The sequence below is a fragment of the Phascolarctos cinereus genome, unplaced genomic scaffold (genome assembly GCF_003287225.1).
Source record: "Phascolarctos cinereus isolate Bilbo 61053 unplaced genomic scaffold, phaCin_HiC Scaffold_4;HRSCAF=312, whole genome shotgun sequence".
Taxonomy (NCBI): Eukaryota; Metazoa; Chordata; class Mammalia; order Diprotodontia; family Phascolarctidae; genus Phascolarctos; species Phascolarctos cinereus.
Genome location: NW_027555847.1, coordinates 563,154,542 through 563,172,119, shown reverse-complemented (window position 1 = coordinate 563,172,119; position 17,578 = coordinate 563,154,542). Strand labels below are relative to the sequence as shown.

Here is a 17,578-nt window from a genome sequence, read left to right as displayed (position 1 = left end):
CTGAAATCTTCATTAATGGAGACTGATATTTAAAGAAACCTCACAGTAAACTTTCTTGCCACCCACTTCACCTTTAACAAAGTATTTTATTATAATGTGAATAGTCATTTCTGAATGTATCCATTTTTAAGTTCAGATTTTTATACATTGGCTTTTCTCAAAGCAGGCTATGTTTGAATTTAGTGCTAAGTTAGGAAACTCCTAATCTCTATGATGCATCCCTGCTGCTGTCAGTATGTTCAGATATTTCTTCTTTGTTAAATTGTTCTGTCCCTAAATACTGTCCTCCGGGGTCATGATGATCTCATTTTTGTAATGTTATTTCCCATAACTTAATTCATATTTTGACTTGTTTGACTGAAACTATTACGGATTATTTTTGCACTAATAATTTCTTAAGTCCTTCCCCCCTTCACTGTCTGTTGAATTACTTCACATTCTTTAAGATCTGGTTCATAGGGGGCAGCTAGGTGGCACAGTGGATAGGGGCACCGGCCCTGAAGTCAGAGGACCTGAGTTCAAATCTAGCCTCAGACCAAACACCTGACACTAGCTGTATGACCCTGGGCAAGTCACTTAACCCCAATTGCCTAAAAATAAGAAAAAAAAATTTTAAAAAAGATCTAGTTCATATTCACTGTTCTCTATAAAACCATCTTTGATCCCCATTCTCAGTAATGATTCTCTCCCAACTACTACCCCAAAATGAAATACTACTTTTTCTGGCACCTCTATGATGTGCTTATCATTTAATATTACTGTTACCATTTTGTATTTTATCACCCTGTGAGAGTGCCTTGCTTGAGGGCAGGGATTGTGTCTTAGCTGAACAGGGGTGGAGAATCTGCAGGCCTCGAGACCACATGTGGCCCTCTAGATCCTCAAGTGCAGTTCTTTGACTGAATCCAAATCCTCTGATTTTGGATATCATCTAACTGAAACAATGCACTGCATAAGGTAGGCATTGAATAAATGTTTGGGGAAATGAAATAAATGAGACATTGAAAATTCTTCTTTTAGTTAAATACCTCATGAATCTATATTCCAAGATCCTACTATATTCACATTAAGCATTTACAGTATATATTTTTTTCTTTTTCAGAAGTGATAGAACAAAATTTCTTTCAAAATTAAGTGGTTTCTGCTCTGTTTCAGTTGTTTCAAGCTTTAAATTGGCTACCTTTCAGAAAGAGATAGTAGAGATGACTGATAACCATCTTCCTCATTCAGCTTCAAAGGAACACTGGGTTTGAAATCTGGAAAATGTCTTAGAAATGGTATAGTTCAACCCCTTATTAATTAATTAATTTGCATATTCATTCATTCATTTATTTTGCGGATGAAGAAATTGAGGTCTAAAGAGGTTAATATCAGGGTCACACAGGTAGTAAGCAAAAGAGCTGAGATTCGCACACAGGTCTTCTGACTCTAAGTCCAGCATTCTTTCTATTATGTCATTATTTTCCTAGGCAGATTCTTTTGGCATCATGATGTGACTCACAGCATCTGGTGCCTTCTGGTATCAAAGGAAGAGAAAGAGTTGGAGAGGTCTGATAGCTCTTCGTGCTATGAAATTTGGCACTGGTTTACTAAGGAGATGAAGGGATGGTTAATAGTAGTGAGCAATCTATAATAGGAATATCTGAGCTATAATTCTGGATTGGTTACTGCCTTTATGGCATCAGGTTTTCATGTCCCATGTTCCAAATGTAAATAGCGGGAAAGGAAAGTACTCACCTTTTTACTTAAATGGGAACCATTGGTCCCACCAATGCTTCTCTGTACTGATGGTGGCACCTGGTATACATCTTGCTCTATAGTACTATGGCCTGTAGGTACTTGGTAAATTCCCTGATTCTGATAGGATGGTGGTACTTGGTAGACAGCATCCCGAGATGAAGCCTGTGAGTGTGGCACTTGATAGACTTTCTGTGGGCCAAAACTCTGGTGCATTAGTCCAGAAGAGGGCTGGTCCTGATTGGAGGAACTCTCCTGTAGTGGACCAATCAGAAGCTTCACCCGGTTGCCTGGTACAATGCCTTGCCTTCCATGTAAAGAGCAGAGCCACCATCCTTCCAGCCCACCAGTATTTTGCTCAATCACAGTCAGTATATCTCCTTTGCGGAATGCCAACTCTTCTGCACACTCAGGAACATTATCATACAAGGCTCTTGCCATAAGATTCTATGTAGAAGGAAGGAAAGGAGGCAAAAACAAAAATAAATATATGTTAGAACATAGCCTTAATCCCTTTAACACTTGAAGCTCATTCACTTGTGGAAGGGAAGCCTTCCTAGAAAGGAGAGTTTGAACAGTAGATAATAAACAGTCACACAAAGAGAGATTGTTCCCATAATTGACATTAGCCTACCTCCTTTCCAAGTCTCAGAAAGCTGGACGATTCTTGGACTAGTAGGTTATTCCTACTAATACTACCAATACCATAAAGACCTATGATTTCATTCGTATGGGTTCTCCCTTCAGTAACACCAATCACAATCCTATTATCTCTTCGCTGAAAGTCATTGCTGAGCCTGTAATCAGAGACTTGTCTAAGGTGGTAGGTAGGTAGGGCCTGCTAGAGCTTGCACTCAGCTGACAGTTCTTTGAGATCCCAAGGTTACCTTTATACCAGAATGAGGCAATGGATGATGGTAGTGAAAGATGGTAGACTATACCACAAAATGCTTTCTTCTTTCTTAAAGTCAGTCAGGAAAAAGAGCCTTAGATTGTTCTTGGACACACTGCATTGCCAATTCTTAGGGGGCAGAAGTGGCATGGATAATCCAAATCAAAAGATAATGCAAATATAATTTCTATTTGGTGTTGGAATGCAGTTATCCATATATAAATATTCAAATGTCTCACCACCCTGAGCTCTTGGCTTTCTTATTCATCATTACTGAATACAACATGAGTTGTAAAAGGAGTTTAAAGGATAGTGAAGTGATTGTGTTTTTTGTGAAGATTTCATTTGGTATAGTGACTCTGATAGGAAGTTTCAGTCTCTTCCTTCCAATAGTTAAAGGCTACATAAGGAGAAAATTATGAAGAATCCTATTCTTGTTTGAGAAGAGTCCTGAGAGTATCAGAGTATCAATAATTATACCCATAGGTAATCAAGAATTAAGTATTGTGTGGCTATACAAATAACAACAACAACAACCAGCATTCTTACAGCACTTTAAGTTCTGCAAAGCATTTTACAACCACTCTGGGAGGTAGGTGCTATTATTATCTTCATTTTGGATGAGGAAGAAACTGAGGTAGATAGAGGTTAAGTGATTTGCCCAGGGCCACATAATTAGTAAGGGTCCAAAGTTGCATTTGAACTTGTCTGACTCTGGGACCAGCACTCTATCTACAACTTGGCCTAGCTGCCTAATCCGCACCAGGTTGTGGAGAAGTCATTTAATATAACATGGGATAACAGATGGAGAATTGGAAGAGGCCTCAGAGACCATAATATCCAGTCTCCTCATTCTACAGATAAAGCTTTAAGCAGGCACAGAAAAACTAAGTCACTTGCTCAAATGGCAGAGTAGTAAAGAGTACAGCTAGAATTTGGACCTAGGCCCTTTGACTCCAAATCCAATATTCTTTTCACCATATTATTTTTCAGGGAACATGATTTTTCTTCCCAATTCCTGCTCATACCTATCCTACTAGAATGAAGTAATCCTGCTTTTTTTTTTTTTTGTCTATGACTTGAATCTCTCCATTGATGCTTGGAAGACTGTGGCTTCTCCTTTCATTGAACCAATAAACACTTGCTCTCTCTCTGTATGATGGCCTGTCTGGCACATTCAGTACAGACAGCCACGGCATTCAACAGAAAGGAGGCAGGAACTTTGTGCTGACATTCTTGGAACCCTTTCAAAGGCTCCAAACATTTCATTTCTTGGCTCTAGTGATGTTTCCCAGCATGCTGGCAGCCATTACCACATGCCTGCCTACTTCCCAATGCACAAGGAAGGCAGGGTCAGCCATATATTTACCGCATGCACTTGAAAATGAAAAGTAGTATCATTGTAATGATGATTATTTATTGGGGAAAGGGCTGTTGATTTGCTAGAGAGAGTGAATTGATTTTTCCCTTCCCAATTACAGAAGTGTAGAATGTAAGCTTGTCAAGGGCAGAAATTAGTTTTAGTTTTGTACAGAATATGCTTTTAATAAATACTGGAAGCTATCCATGATTAGTGAGTTTTCTGGCTGCTGTTGCTGTTCATATCTATACCTCTTAGATTGATATGTGTAGCTAAATGGGACTTCAACAATCATGTAATCCAGCTCCCCCTTCCTCTTACCCTTTCTATTTATTTTTATTTTTTTTAAATTCATTTTGAACTTAGTACATAGAGATACCCTTCTTAGATAAAGTTTAAGTAACTTGCCCAAAGGTCATACAGATAGTAAAATTAAGTTGCAGAGTCAGGCCATTTGACTCTAAATCTGGCACTCTTTTCACTGTAATTCCCCATGTAAAATTTTAATATAACATCCCATAATTTTTATCCTTTTGAAGTTGTCCTACCCTAACCATTTTTTTTTCTTTTTCCTTTGGTCAAGTCACAAAAGTGGAAGCATTCTTAATGTTCCATGCTGATTCTGATCTGGTTCCATGCTGATTCTGATCTGTAGTGTCAGTAGTACCTAAGTGAGGGGGGCTCCTCTCCAAGTGGTATGGAGAGATGATTACCATGGAAAGCCCAAGTCCTGATGCCATGGTTGCTAATCCAGCTCCTCCTAATCAGTAGAGTTATCTGGACATGGGGGAAAAAAAGAATTAGATCCTCAGGCACCCTGGTAGTGGCCAAGAATGAGGCAGAATGGTTCTGGTTAAGAGAATTCAGATAAGCCTCTTAGGTCATCCACTACTCCTACTCCTATTCCTACTCCTACTCCTACAACTATTACTACCACCTATTATAAGACTTTATGCTTTACAAAACTGTTTATATATACTATTTAATTTGAAGTAGGCAGTATTTTTATCCCCATTTAATAGATTAGGAGATTGTGGTAGACACAGGTTAAGTGACCTGTCCCTGGTCACAAAGCTAATAAACATCTGAAGTAGAGTTTGAACTTAGGTCATCCTCACTCCAAGTCCATCTATCTATTATGCCACATACCTGCCCCAAAATGAACTATAAAAGGAGTTTTAAAGGATAGTGAAGTGATTGTGTTTTATGTGAAGACTTCATTTAGTTTATACAGTGACTCTGATAGGAAGTTTCAGCCTCTTCCTTCCAGTAGTTAAAAGCTACATAAGGAGAAAATTATGGAGAATCCTATCCTTGTTTAAGGAGAGTCCTGAGAGTATCAGAGCACCCACCTCCCCTTCTTTTTCCTCCCTCCCTCAGCTTCTTGTATATACTGTGATGGGTCTGCAAAAAGGAATTGCTTATAATTAATTACTCAAGATGAAACTGTGGTCCTTTGATTTCATAGTATGCAGCCTTAAGAGCTCCACCTTGCATACACAGGAGTCTGTTTCTATTCTCCTCTACTTCAACAATTGTGAATGGTCAGTAAGGAAGCACCAGAGATGGAATCACAAGTAATGGAACCCCTTTCTTCCAGGGCTGAGGGATTAGAGCTGGGCAATCCTATTGGCTCTAAAGGAGAGAAACTCAAGACAGTAGGAAGGCCAGAGAGAACGGCACAGTTCAGAATAAATAAATGAAATGCGTTTTAGAGTTGGGTCTATTCAATGGAACAACGCACAGAACTGAATGAAGCACTGAACCACGAGTGATTAGAAGCAGATAGAAATTCCCATGTGAGAGTCATTCTTGGTGGTTTATTGTCTCTGTCCCAGTAACCTTCTCACCACCTGGTAAATAGCATGCGAATGCTTGCTTCCTGGACCTGCCTCAAATGCAGCTTCATTGCAAAATACTTTCCCATTCCCATTGTCAATGCTAACTGAGGCACCATCGGGTGAGTTATCCTAATTGGCTGTCCATTATTTCACAGCAGTCTTCCCCACTGCCTGCAGAGATTAGTATTTAGAAAGTGATGTCTGATGGGATAGTTAGCACCAGGGACTTCAGCAACAGCAGGACACCTATTCACACACTGATGAATATTCTCAGTTAAGAAAGAACAGAAATGCCATGGTATAATGCTTATGGCCATCACTGAATGTTACTAAGGAAAAGCCAGGTACTGTTCAATGGTAAATGTACAATGGCCTGCATATAATAAGCACCAAATAAATGCTTTATTTAGGGGCATGTAGGTGGTGTAGTGGATAGAGTGCTGGGCCTGGAGTCAGGAAGACATGAAATTCAAATCCCTCTTCAGATACTTATTAGTTGTGTGACCCTGTACAAGTCACTTAACCTCTGTTTGCCTCAGTTTCCTCAACTGTAAAATGTGAATGTAAAAAACTGTAAAATGTACCTTACTCCCAGTGTTGTTGTAAGAATCAAATGACATATAATTGTAAAGTGCTTAGCATAGTGCCTCGCATGTATTTAGTTCTATATATCTATCAGCCACTTTTGCTAATATATACTATCCTGTATATTTTTATTATTATTGGTGACCACAATGGTTGCTATGGTCCAGGGGTGGGGAACCTGTGGCCTTGAGACCACGTATGGCCCTCGAGGTCCTCAAGTGTGACCCTTTGACTAAACCCAAACTTCACAGAACAAATCCCCTTAATAAAAGGATTTGTTCTGTAAAACTTGGACTCAGTTAAAGGGCTACATCTGAGGATCTAGGGAGCCACATGTGGCTTTGAGGCCGCAGGTTCCCCACCCTGCTCTAGTCCAAATATACTTGAACATCCCAGAGGTCATGGGATCACAGATTTAAGGCCAGAAGAAATCTCAGAGATCAAGTCCAACCCCATCATTTTACAGATGGGGAAACTGAGGCTCAGTGAGGCTAAATAATTTGCCCAAGGTCACACAGATAGCAAGTAGAAGAGTTGGCCACTTGAACCCATCTGTTGTGGCACAAGAGAAGGCAGCACAGGCTAGAGTGTTCAGGGAAGGCCTCCAAGGATGAGTCCAGAAATTGACCAAAGACAAGGACATTGAAATGTCCAAGGCTGCTTAAGCCACTTCCTGGAAGGCAGAGAGCAGGAAGGGATGAATCTGATTAAACCAAACCTAAAAGCCAAACCACTTAAGATCTCCCACTGAAAGGGACCCTTCGTCCATTTCCTTTTATTTTATTTTGTTTTATTTTATATTATTATATTTTTTGAGGGTGGGGTGGGAAGGCATAGAGTTCAGAACAGGGTTATTAAGCTTTCTAAATCTGGGATTTCCCTTTTGCTCCACTGAGTGTAGATTCCTCTGTAATCAGTCCAACTTCCTATATTAGTGCTGGGACTTTTTTTAGCTGCAAGTCTGATTGATGTTAATGAAAACAAATGGTCTGGTCCTTACTGACTTTGTGACCTACTAGGGTTCTTCCTGGCTAGGACTCCATTATGAAATAATGCGATTGTGTAATATAGTTCTAATAGTGACCTACATAATAAACAAAGTCTTCAAGTTAGATATTCATAAAAGTTTCAATTCACATAATGCTTTATGGTTCAAAGCACGTTTCACAAAAAAACTCCTTTAACCATCATAACAGCAGTGCAAACACTAACCTAGTTTTATAGATGCAGACATGGAAACTAGACAGAGTAAAAGACTCGTCCAAGAGTCATATCACTAGTTAGCAGTTGAGCTAGCCTCAAACCTATGAGGCAGCTAAGTGGACAGTGGATAGACCACTGGGCCTGGACTCAGGAAGACTTAAGTTCAAATCCAGTCTCAGACATTTATTAGCTGTGAGACCTTGGGCAAGTTGCCTAATCTTTGTTGCCTCAGTTTCCTTATCTGTAAAATGGAGATAATAACAGTACCTACCTAGCTCCCAGAGTTCTTGTGAGGATTAAATGACTTGTTGTCAACAATATGTCATTGACCTATGTTGTCATTTGACAACGTCATTGACAAATGACAAATGTTGTAAAATGCTTAGCATAGTGCCTGGCATAACAGTAAGTGCTATATAAATGTTAGTTGTCATCTTTATTACTATTATCGTTATCTACTGCGTGACCTTGGGTAGGTCACTTTACTTATCTGGGCCTCAGTTTCTTTATCTATAAAATGAGAGGGTTATATCAGATAATGTGTTCAAATTCCAAATCTGAGATCCTAAGACCTAGGAATCCCAGCATCCGAAGTCCAGGACTCTTTCCACAGTACCCACACAGTATCTTGACTTCTGTTTTAACTCCTCTACTTTACTCCATACTTTTCTAGCAGCCTCCGGCTACAGGTCCCATTTTGTTCAGTTTACCATATCCATTTAGCAATCACTGAGATCTCTCCCCCACCACTAGAATTTAAGTATATACAGACTATTTCTTGAAATCCCTGGGCCCCACCTTAGCAACTACAAGCAATGATTTGTCACATAAACCCCAACAAGGAAACAAGGAAAGTGACATTCCATTGATGACACTCACAGGCCCCTCTAAATCCTAACCTCTCTGATAGTGAAGATAAGGAAAAGTCTTACAGAGGAGAAATGCCTTGCTCATGGCCATACAGTCTAATCCTTTAGTAACTGGGGAAGGCTACATTTTATACAATCAGAGATCAGAAGAGTCATGAGTCAACTACAGGTAAGGGTTAAGTGAATTCACAAATCAACTTCTTCAGAAAATCCAAGGTGGCATAGAAGAAAATACCTTCACTCAAAGCTTCAGGGAGAACACCAAAGAATGCTGAGCTAGAATTCACTCCTATGGTCATAGCCTTGTACTCTCATGTGTTTAAAGATGTGATTCTACTACTGCCAGAAGTTGGCAATCTGAGCATCTCAAAGCAATCCCAAAGCAATGGGCGCTTCTCTGTTTAATCTCATTCTTCTGAAAGAGGGAATTTATCTCTAGAGATGTGAAGGCTGAGACTCACGATAAATAAGTATGAGATAGGAGGACAATGGGAATTCTATAACCAGTTAGATCATTAGTCCGGGGGGAAAGATGACCAGAAGTTAACCAACAGAAGGAAAAGGTCCATGTATACTCAGATCTAAAACCCCAGAATCAGTGAGAATTACAAGTGGCAACTGGGATAGCTGAAGTGACTTGTCACTGAGGAGCCAGAAATCAGGCTAGGTTCTTTCTACTATGCCACAATTTAACTCAATAAACACTTGTTAAATTTCAAGTCTTAGCTCCACTGCTTGCTGACCTTGGGCTCTGGCAGGGCACTTTGCCACTCTTGGCCTCAGCTTTCTCATGAGTAAAATGAAGGATTAGATGACCTCAAAGGTCTCTCCCAGCTCTGTCTATGTGTTGATGAATTCCTAGGTGCCTACAAGGCATGGTGCTAGGCACTAGAGAGACAGAGATGAATAAATGACAATCACTGTTCTCAAGAAGCTTTTCATCTATAGAGAGGAAGAAAGATGTATCCAAGTAACTGTGGTGCAAGCTGGAATGTGATAAGTCAAAGGAACTCTCCGTGATCAAGGCCCAGTGTTCTGAGAACACTGGAAGACCAAGAAACTGTATCACATTTTCTAAAGAAAATCTGCCTCCAAATCATCTTATTCCTCTCTGGGCTACATTCCATACTTTCTCTACCATGCCCCACAAACTTCATCCTGTTAACTCACTCTATCCCTTGAATTCATAGATAGGAAGAATCTTCTGACTCTGCTGCTTCTCCCTTGGATTGGGGGGCTCCACCCAAAATCTCCATATAGGCACCCCAGGCCAGCTATAGCATATTTCTTTCTTGGCTACCCTCCAAACTTTCTCTACTATTTCTTAATCTCCTCCTTCTCCTATTGGGTACCTTTGTTTCCCTACCCCCAATTTTTTCAGTTTCCTTTCCGTATGGTCTTCCCATTAGAATGTAAGCTCTTTGAGGTCAGAGACTGTCTTTCTGCTTGTATTTGTGTTCCCATTCCTTAGCAGAGTGCCTGAACACAGTAAGTGCTTAATAAACGATTCTTGTCTGACCGAATTTCAGAAATATTCCCATCAAATGATTAACCTAATGCTACTACCTATAACCATTAAGACTCTACAAGAGATTGCATGGTTTCAGTGGTATGTCTTTTCCCTTCACTGACTTGGCCTTGGTGAAAGTGTTCAAGATTTTCTAGATTTCTCTGTGGCCAACCTGGTGGAAAGCCTATCTGAACATAGTCAGATTGGTCCTTGAAGGCATGGATACAGTCCTCAGTCCATTGCCTAGGCCATATTTGAAACCTTTCCAGTTTGGCAAGACCTATCAGAGCCACCACTGTGAGGCACAGAAGTGGAGTTATTATTGTGATAAAGTACGGTGTGCCCATAAAAATCAGCTTGAATGGGGTGATTTAAAGATATTTCAGCAGGAAGACCTGAGTTCAAATCTGACCTCAGACACTTAACACTTACTAGCTGTGTGACCCTGGCCAAGTCACTTAACCCCAACTGCCTCACCAAAAAGCAAAAAAAAAAAAAGATATTTCAAGACAGAAGCTAAAGTTAGTAAAGTAGGCCCTCAGGTTTGGAAAACAGGGTTTAAGATCATGAGTTTTCTTCATCAGGATCATTAAAGGTAATTTCCTAGCACAGAAGAGATAGAAAGATTTTGTTTCCAGCTGAGTTCAGTGAAGAATTTGTTTTAAGTAATAGACTAGAGAAAATTAGAGTATTCTCCCCCTTACACAGATAACCAGTCTGGGCAGGGAGCTCAGTGGTAATGATGAGATAACTGAGCCATTGTGAAAACTAAGGTCCCAAAGGTCTTAAACCTGGAGAAGCCAAAATGCAGGGAGGTCAGGCAGGAAAGTATCCAGCCCTTCCTAATAAAATAAACTGAGAATGACGTGGGCAAGAAGACTGCACTAAGTGTATACAATCACAAAGCAAACAGGAAGGCAAGGAAAAAAAAAGGAGCTAGCCAATTCAGAGATTAAATACAATGGTCCCTTTAAGAGATCTCTCTCCTTCAGAGTAGCAATCTGCAGCAGGGAGGTGTTTAGATTCTGCGATTTTCCTGGTTCCCAAGCTATCAGAGGCAAGGAGGAAGAAAATGCCTCTCACAGGGAACCAGGAAAACGCCTGTTTCTCATAGGGAGCAATAACCCTAAGTCATGTGATTACTGTTTTTTTGGCCTTTTCTACCAAGCTATCAAAAAGCAGGGAGAGCTTAGAGGTCTCCAGCCAGGAGATTCATGTGTTCTTCTAAGCAGCAAGGAAAGGCGGGACTTGTAATTTCCATGACCATATAAATTTCTCTTTCAAGAGAATTGAGAAACAAAAGAGTGAGGCATCACCCTATGTCAGCTGTAGTCCCATACCGATAGCATCACCAGTAACCAGGTTTTGTGACAAGACTTCTTCCTCTTTCTATTTTTGATCTATTTTTGTAACCCAGGAATTCTTGCCAAGACTTCGGTGCTGGCACATAACTTGACTTCCTTATATACAACCCCAAGATAGGAAAATGGGGTTGTAGCTATCTGGGATAGAAGGGCAAAGACAAAGACACAGCCCTCTCCCTCCCACCCTCCATTCATTCATTCATTCACTTATCCATACAACATTCAACAAGCATACTCCATCTAAAAGGACATTCAATTGTCTTTCTAAAGTTAAGTCCCAGTATTTTTCACTGAACTGACCACCAGCCATTATCAGCCAATATTTTCTTACCAAGGTTCCTTTGTGATCTTGACTAATTTTGACCAAATGTTTTCAGTTTCTGAACTATGCTTTCTCCCTATAGCCTTAATGCTACCTCAGTGGATGTTTTTATGCCTATCTGTTCTATCTTCTGATCCCTGCTTTTCTTTAGGTCTTTAAAAATGTTTTATTGCTTCTTTCTCTTTTTCTTTTAATATCACCATCATTCCCAACTGATCTCCATTCCCCTTACAGAAACTTTCCTGCTAATATACTGGTATAGCCAAGGAAAATAAATCTAAAACACTGGCCACGTCTGAAATTGTTAGTCACATTCCATACCTCTAGGTAGAAGCAGAGGCCTTCCTTTAGATCTTCAAACTCTTGTGATCCTTTATCATGGACCACAACATTATTCCCTATGACAGGAACTCAGAGATGTTTTAGTCAGTCAACAATTATTCATTCATTAAGCATTTACTATGTTCCAGGAACCTTGCTAAGCACTGGGAATACAAAGAAAGGCAACCCTCCCCCTAAACCTCCCCCTACCAAAACCCTGTCCCTTTCTTCAAGAAGCTCACATCCTAATGGAAAATATAACATGTACATAGCTAGGTATATACTAACATATATTTATATATACATATGTATGTATTTGTGTGTGTCTGCATGCACACACATACACACACACACACACACACACACACACACACAGAGTAAGTAGAAGGTAATCTCAGAGAGAAAGCCAAGGTGGAGTGTTATATATGAAGGAAGTAAAAGGCCTCCTATAAAAGGTAAGAACTGAGTGGAGATGAAGGAAGCCAAGAAGCCAAGACACAAGGTGGCAGGGCATTCTACTCACTGGGCACAGCCAGTGCAAAGATACAGAGACAGTAGATAAGAGTGTCCTTTTCAAGAAAGAATAAGAAGGTCAGAGGAACTGGACCATGAAGTATGTGGAGGTGACTAATACATTTCTTCTGCTAGGCAGTCTTACCTACCAAGACTGGAAAGACAGAAAGGGACCAGGTTAGGTAGAGCTTTAAATGTCAAAGAGAAGAGTTTATATTTGATCCTGAAGGTAATAGAAAGCCACTAAGAGCTCATTGGATAGGGGGATGACATGGACAGACCTATGCCTTAGGAAAATCTCCTTGACAGATGAATGGAGTGGGGAGAGGCTTGAAACAGGAGGGTTGGTTAGAAGGCTGGAGCAATAGTCCAGGGGAGAAGTGGTAAGGTCCTGAACTAGTGGTGGCTGTGTGAGTAGACAGAAGAAGACATATATGAGAGATGTTGTGAAGATAGAAACAAAAAGATGTGGCAATGGAACCGATACATGGGTGAGTCAAAGTGATGAGCTGAAGATAACCCCAAGGCTGGAGTTCTATGAGGTGAAGCTACAGACAAATTTGGCTCGATATAGGGAGCAATTTCCTAACAAATAGAGCTACCCTAAAGTAGAACACGTGGCAGTGAGTTCTCTCTACTTAAAAATCTTCAAAAAAAGTAGGGTACATTGTAGGGTTTCAAATGTTATTTCTCTCCTTTTATATACTAGTGCCTATGATGGCACAGTGCCAAAGGAATAACTACTGAATTATGGGGTTTATAAGAGGCTTTTAAAAAATCAAGCTATGAATGCAGATTGAAGCATACTTTACTTTGTTGGGTTTTTTGTCTGTTTTGCAGTATGGGCTAATATGGAAATATGTTTTGCATGACTGCACATATAATCTAAATCAAATTGCTTGCCTTCTCAAGAATAGGGGAGAGGAGGCAGGAAGAGAATTTGGAATTCAAAATTTTTAAAAAGTTAAATATTGTCTTTACAAGTAATTAGAAAAATTTATTAAAATTTTAAATTAAAAAAAATTTAAATGTATTAAAACTTTAAAAAATGTATTAAAACTTAAAAAAACCCTAAACTAAAATTAAGCTTTGCAATTTCTTTTCTATCCTACACTCAGAATGAAGACTACACAAGGCTATCTGTTAACATCTTGGTTTAAGACTGAGGGAAAATAGAAAAGCCCACATGCTAAAATGATTCTATCACTAACCAGAAAAATCAAGCTTAGGCCTAGAGGCATTACTAACTTTTTTGACATATACTATACTTAGCCTTTCCCCCCAAAAAAATGGGTAGGCTTTTTTTTCTTCTTTTTGCACCACTACATCAGTTGAAAGAATTCTCTCAGTTGAGGGAATCTAATGTTTAATTTTGGACCCAATTTTGAAGCATGAAACTGAATGCTAATGAGAGAGACAAGAGACAGAGACAGAAAGGGGGGGGGAAGGGAGAAGGGAGGAGAGGGAAGACAGGATCACATATTATATGCTTCCTGGGTTTTTCTTCCTATGAGGACTCTTTCTCCTGGAATTCAGACTAGGAAAATATCAGTAGTTGACCTGTGGCCTACTTTGAGGGATCCATGTATTAGAAAAGGGGTTAAAAACAGGATAATCACAATTTACTATCATAGTTTTTTTGTCAAGAGAAATCTTAGAGAAACCATATGGTGGTGAAGAAGTAGGGTTCAGTCACCTGGAAAACAGGTAAATTTTATAGAGGTACAAAACAGCCAACATTATTAGGTGGTATTGGAACATTTCCATTTGTCTATCTTGATAGACCATGTAGCACACTACACTGGTAGTAGCATTGGAGGTCCTCTGGTGAGAGAGCTTAGATTAATTTAGAGAGGAGTAAGGAGTCTATAATCCACTAGAACAAGGCATATTTTAGCTTTATGCAAATGAGTAAAAATCAGCACATGTAAGCAGTAACAGCCAATACGGTAGACGGATAAAGGGACATGTCATTCTATTTTCTGATCCCTTTCTAGTTTACCTTCTTACATGGAGGCCTGAACGTGATGAGACCCCCCTCCCCCCAATCCATCCATTGTCTAAGGTTTAAGTGCTGCTACTCTAAGGTCACTACAGACCTTTCAGAATTCAAAAACCATTTATTTTAATGATTATCTTTGCAGGAATAATCTATATTTAGTTTAGCTAGAATGGGAACTTTGAGGTCATGATGTCATCTCTTCACAATATTGTGGACATGCAGTCAAAGCCCCCACTTAAGCATTTCTAGTGACAAGGAACTTACTACCTGGACAGCTCTAATCATAAGGACATTTTTCCTCACATGGAGCCAAACTCTTCTTTCCTGAAACCTGCTTTCTCTTGTCTTACTTAAGTTGTCAAGTCTAAATGAAGGTCCCATTTGGGGATAACAAGCTTGGCTGAGAAGGTAAATAAATTTACTAGTTATCAGCAATGCTACAGTGTCTAAGGAGTAAGGTCTGGCTCCTATTTATATAGCATCATTTCTCAAAAGTAGGAGAGAAAGAAGGTAGGTGGAGAAATGGGATAAAACTTCTAAAAGAAATTGTTCAAAGACTAGGTGTGTGGGCAGGATTGCACATGTGCATATATTTATACAAAGATATTATGTAGCAATATAATATGATTTTAATTACATCATTTTATTAAAGGGCCAGCCTTAAATTTATATTACATCTATAGTTGCACCCAATCCACTGACAGACCTACAAGTAGCAACAAAGTATTGCCTTCATGGCCAGAAAACCATAATCTCAACTGATACAACAACTACTTAGTATTTTGTGGTATTCACATGAACTAGTTGGGGTTTAGTATATGAAGAGGAAGTATCTTTTTGGTTAGGTCCAGACACTTTCAGCTTAACTTAATTGTGGAAACACTAAGGTAAGACTTCTGATGGATCTTTTTTTTAAATTATTATTATTACAACTTCCCACACCCCTAGAAAAATAATGATTTTAAAAACCTGAAGCCTTCCAAGACACTCCCTTTCCAATGTTGCCCTCTCTTCCTAGCACTAGGTGCTTAATAAATGATTATTGAATTGATTCCCCTCCCCCAAATCCATAAGTGACCTTTTCTTCCTGAATCTCGGGCCATTCATTCTGTTTTGACCTCAACACATTTGTGCAACTTACATTATAGTGACCTGGGTACTTGTCCTTCTCCCTCCCAAGGGCTTATAAACAGATTATAAATGCCTTGAGGGCAGCAACTGTATACTATTTTATCTTTGAGTCTTTAGGGTCCAACACTGCACATTTACACTGTATGAGATTAAGAGATGTTTGTGGAAATGAATTGAGAAAGAGAAGGGGAGTTGGAGGACAGGGCTTTGAATCCTAGCATTACTACTCACTACCTGTGTGACTGACTTTGGGCAAGTCACTTAACCACTCTGGGCTTAAGTCTCCTCATCTCTAAAATGAAAGGGTTATACTTTAAGGTCCCTTCCAGCTCTAAATCTATAATCCTATAAAATGAAATCATAATCATTATTACAGTACTCCTATGAGCTCATAAATTTAACTACTCCTCATCAAAAAAGAAAGGGAGAAGAAAACAGATGAGAATCCTTGGCCTGAAATAAAATGACCTCATCATGATTACACCTGCCACACCAAAACAGGCGGTTCACAGCAACCAAGTTCTTTCCCTGCAGCAATGAAATAAGCTGCGTCTGTAATTAAGATCTTAGTAAGGATAGGAGGCTTGATGCTGCTGCTGCCACAGGCTATAAAGAACAGAATTACTACTCCAAGTTTCAAAAGAAAAAAACTGAAATATAATCCTGATGCTTGCTTAGAGGTTTCAGGTGTTCCAAACAATTCTTGTATTTCAAATAGATCTTTTCATGTAGAAACTTATTTCCAAAGATGGATATTTTGGCAATAAAGAATTGCACCATGCACAAGTGGGAGGGAAAGTGCAAGGGAAGATGTGTTCAACTAGCATTCAAGACCTGGCTCTTGTTCCCAGATCTGCCACCTTAGGCCAATCACTTTGCTTTCTCTGGTCTTCCATTTTCTCATTTGTATGAAAGAACTTTGGATGGAATGACCCTTAAGGTCCCTTCCAGTTTTAAAACCCGTGAGAGGATTCCCTTGCCCTGAAAGATCTCTCTAGTGACCTTCAGCTATAACATTCATTTATCAGCTTCACAGGGAGAATCAACCTCAATCCCTACAAGGACAAATCTATTCAAAAACATCCATCAAGTATATCTACAAATGAAAAGTACCAGAAAGCTGATTGAGATCCAAGGCATTTTAACTTGACCTAGATGTCTGCAACTAAATTTGAAAAAAAGTCATGACAAGCATCATGACAAAGGGAAGGGCACTAAGCATAGACACACTCCTCATGTATAAATCTTGGTAGGTTGCCAGTGGGTTTTGGGACAAAAAGATAAGTACTGGGGAAGGCCTCTGTGTCGTAAATGCAGATTTTATCCAGTGAGCAAGATGACATTTATTGGGAGCTACAATTTATTCCCAAGGCATCCTTGGCTTTTGTAGGATTCATTGTCTAGGGAGAATTCGCAAGGGCTAGAAATTCCAACTTCACAGTGAATGGGGGCTATTTAGGGGAAGAGGTCTGATGAGTTGTTTACATTCTTCTCCCCACCCCCTCCCCTTTTGGCGAAATGATAATCCAGGTTAACTCTATGAATGAAATGAACTGGAAAATAATTAAGAACCATAACAGAATATATCACCTAAGTGCACCTGGAAAGGATCTGACAAATCATCTAATTGAAGCCCACTCATTTTACAGATGAAAGTGAAAACCAAACCTCTTCTAAGCTCTGCCATTCTATGCCTGCTCCACTGGCCTGTTTCTTGTCAAATCAGAAGTGACAATTCAAGCATATTAAAGGAAAAACAGCTTTATGGAAGATCATTGATATGTCCCCTTGGGTACAGAACGCTCTGACTGGTTGGTGTCCTTCGTACTCAGAGGACCAAAATGACATCATTGTGTCGGGGTCAACATACAGTGTGTCCAATTGTGGCTGATCAGATCACTAGCATTTCATATTTGTAGTGGATACCC

General features: G+C 39.6%; 1 protein-coding gene across 4 annotated transcripts in view; it reads right to left on the bottom strand.

The window, feature by feature from the left end:
• Positions 1 to 17,578, bottom strand: part of NEDD9 (neural precursor cell expressed, developmentally down-regulated 9) — a 232,541-nt gene that overhangs the window by 30,077 nt on the left and 184,886 nt on the right. For 2 of the 4 annotated variants that reach the window (XM_021009864.2, XM_021009863.2), the window contains one exon: positions 1,738 to 2,184. The exons of the other annotated variants lie outside the window; for them this stretch is intronic. In XM_021009864.2, coding sequence (XP_020865523.1) covers positions 1,738 to 2,184 — 447 coding nt within the window. The remainder of the gene's footprint in view (positions 1 to 1,737; positions 2,185 to 17,578) is intronic. 4 annotated transcript variants of the gene reach the window in all.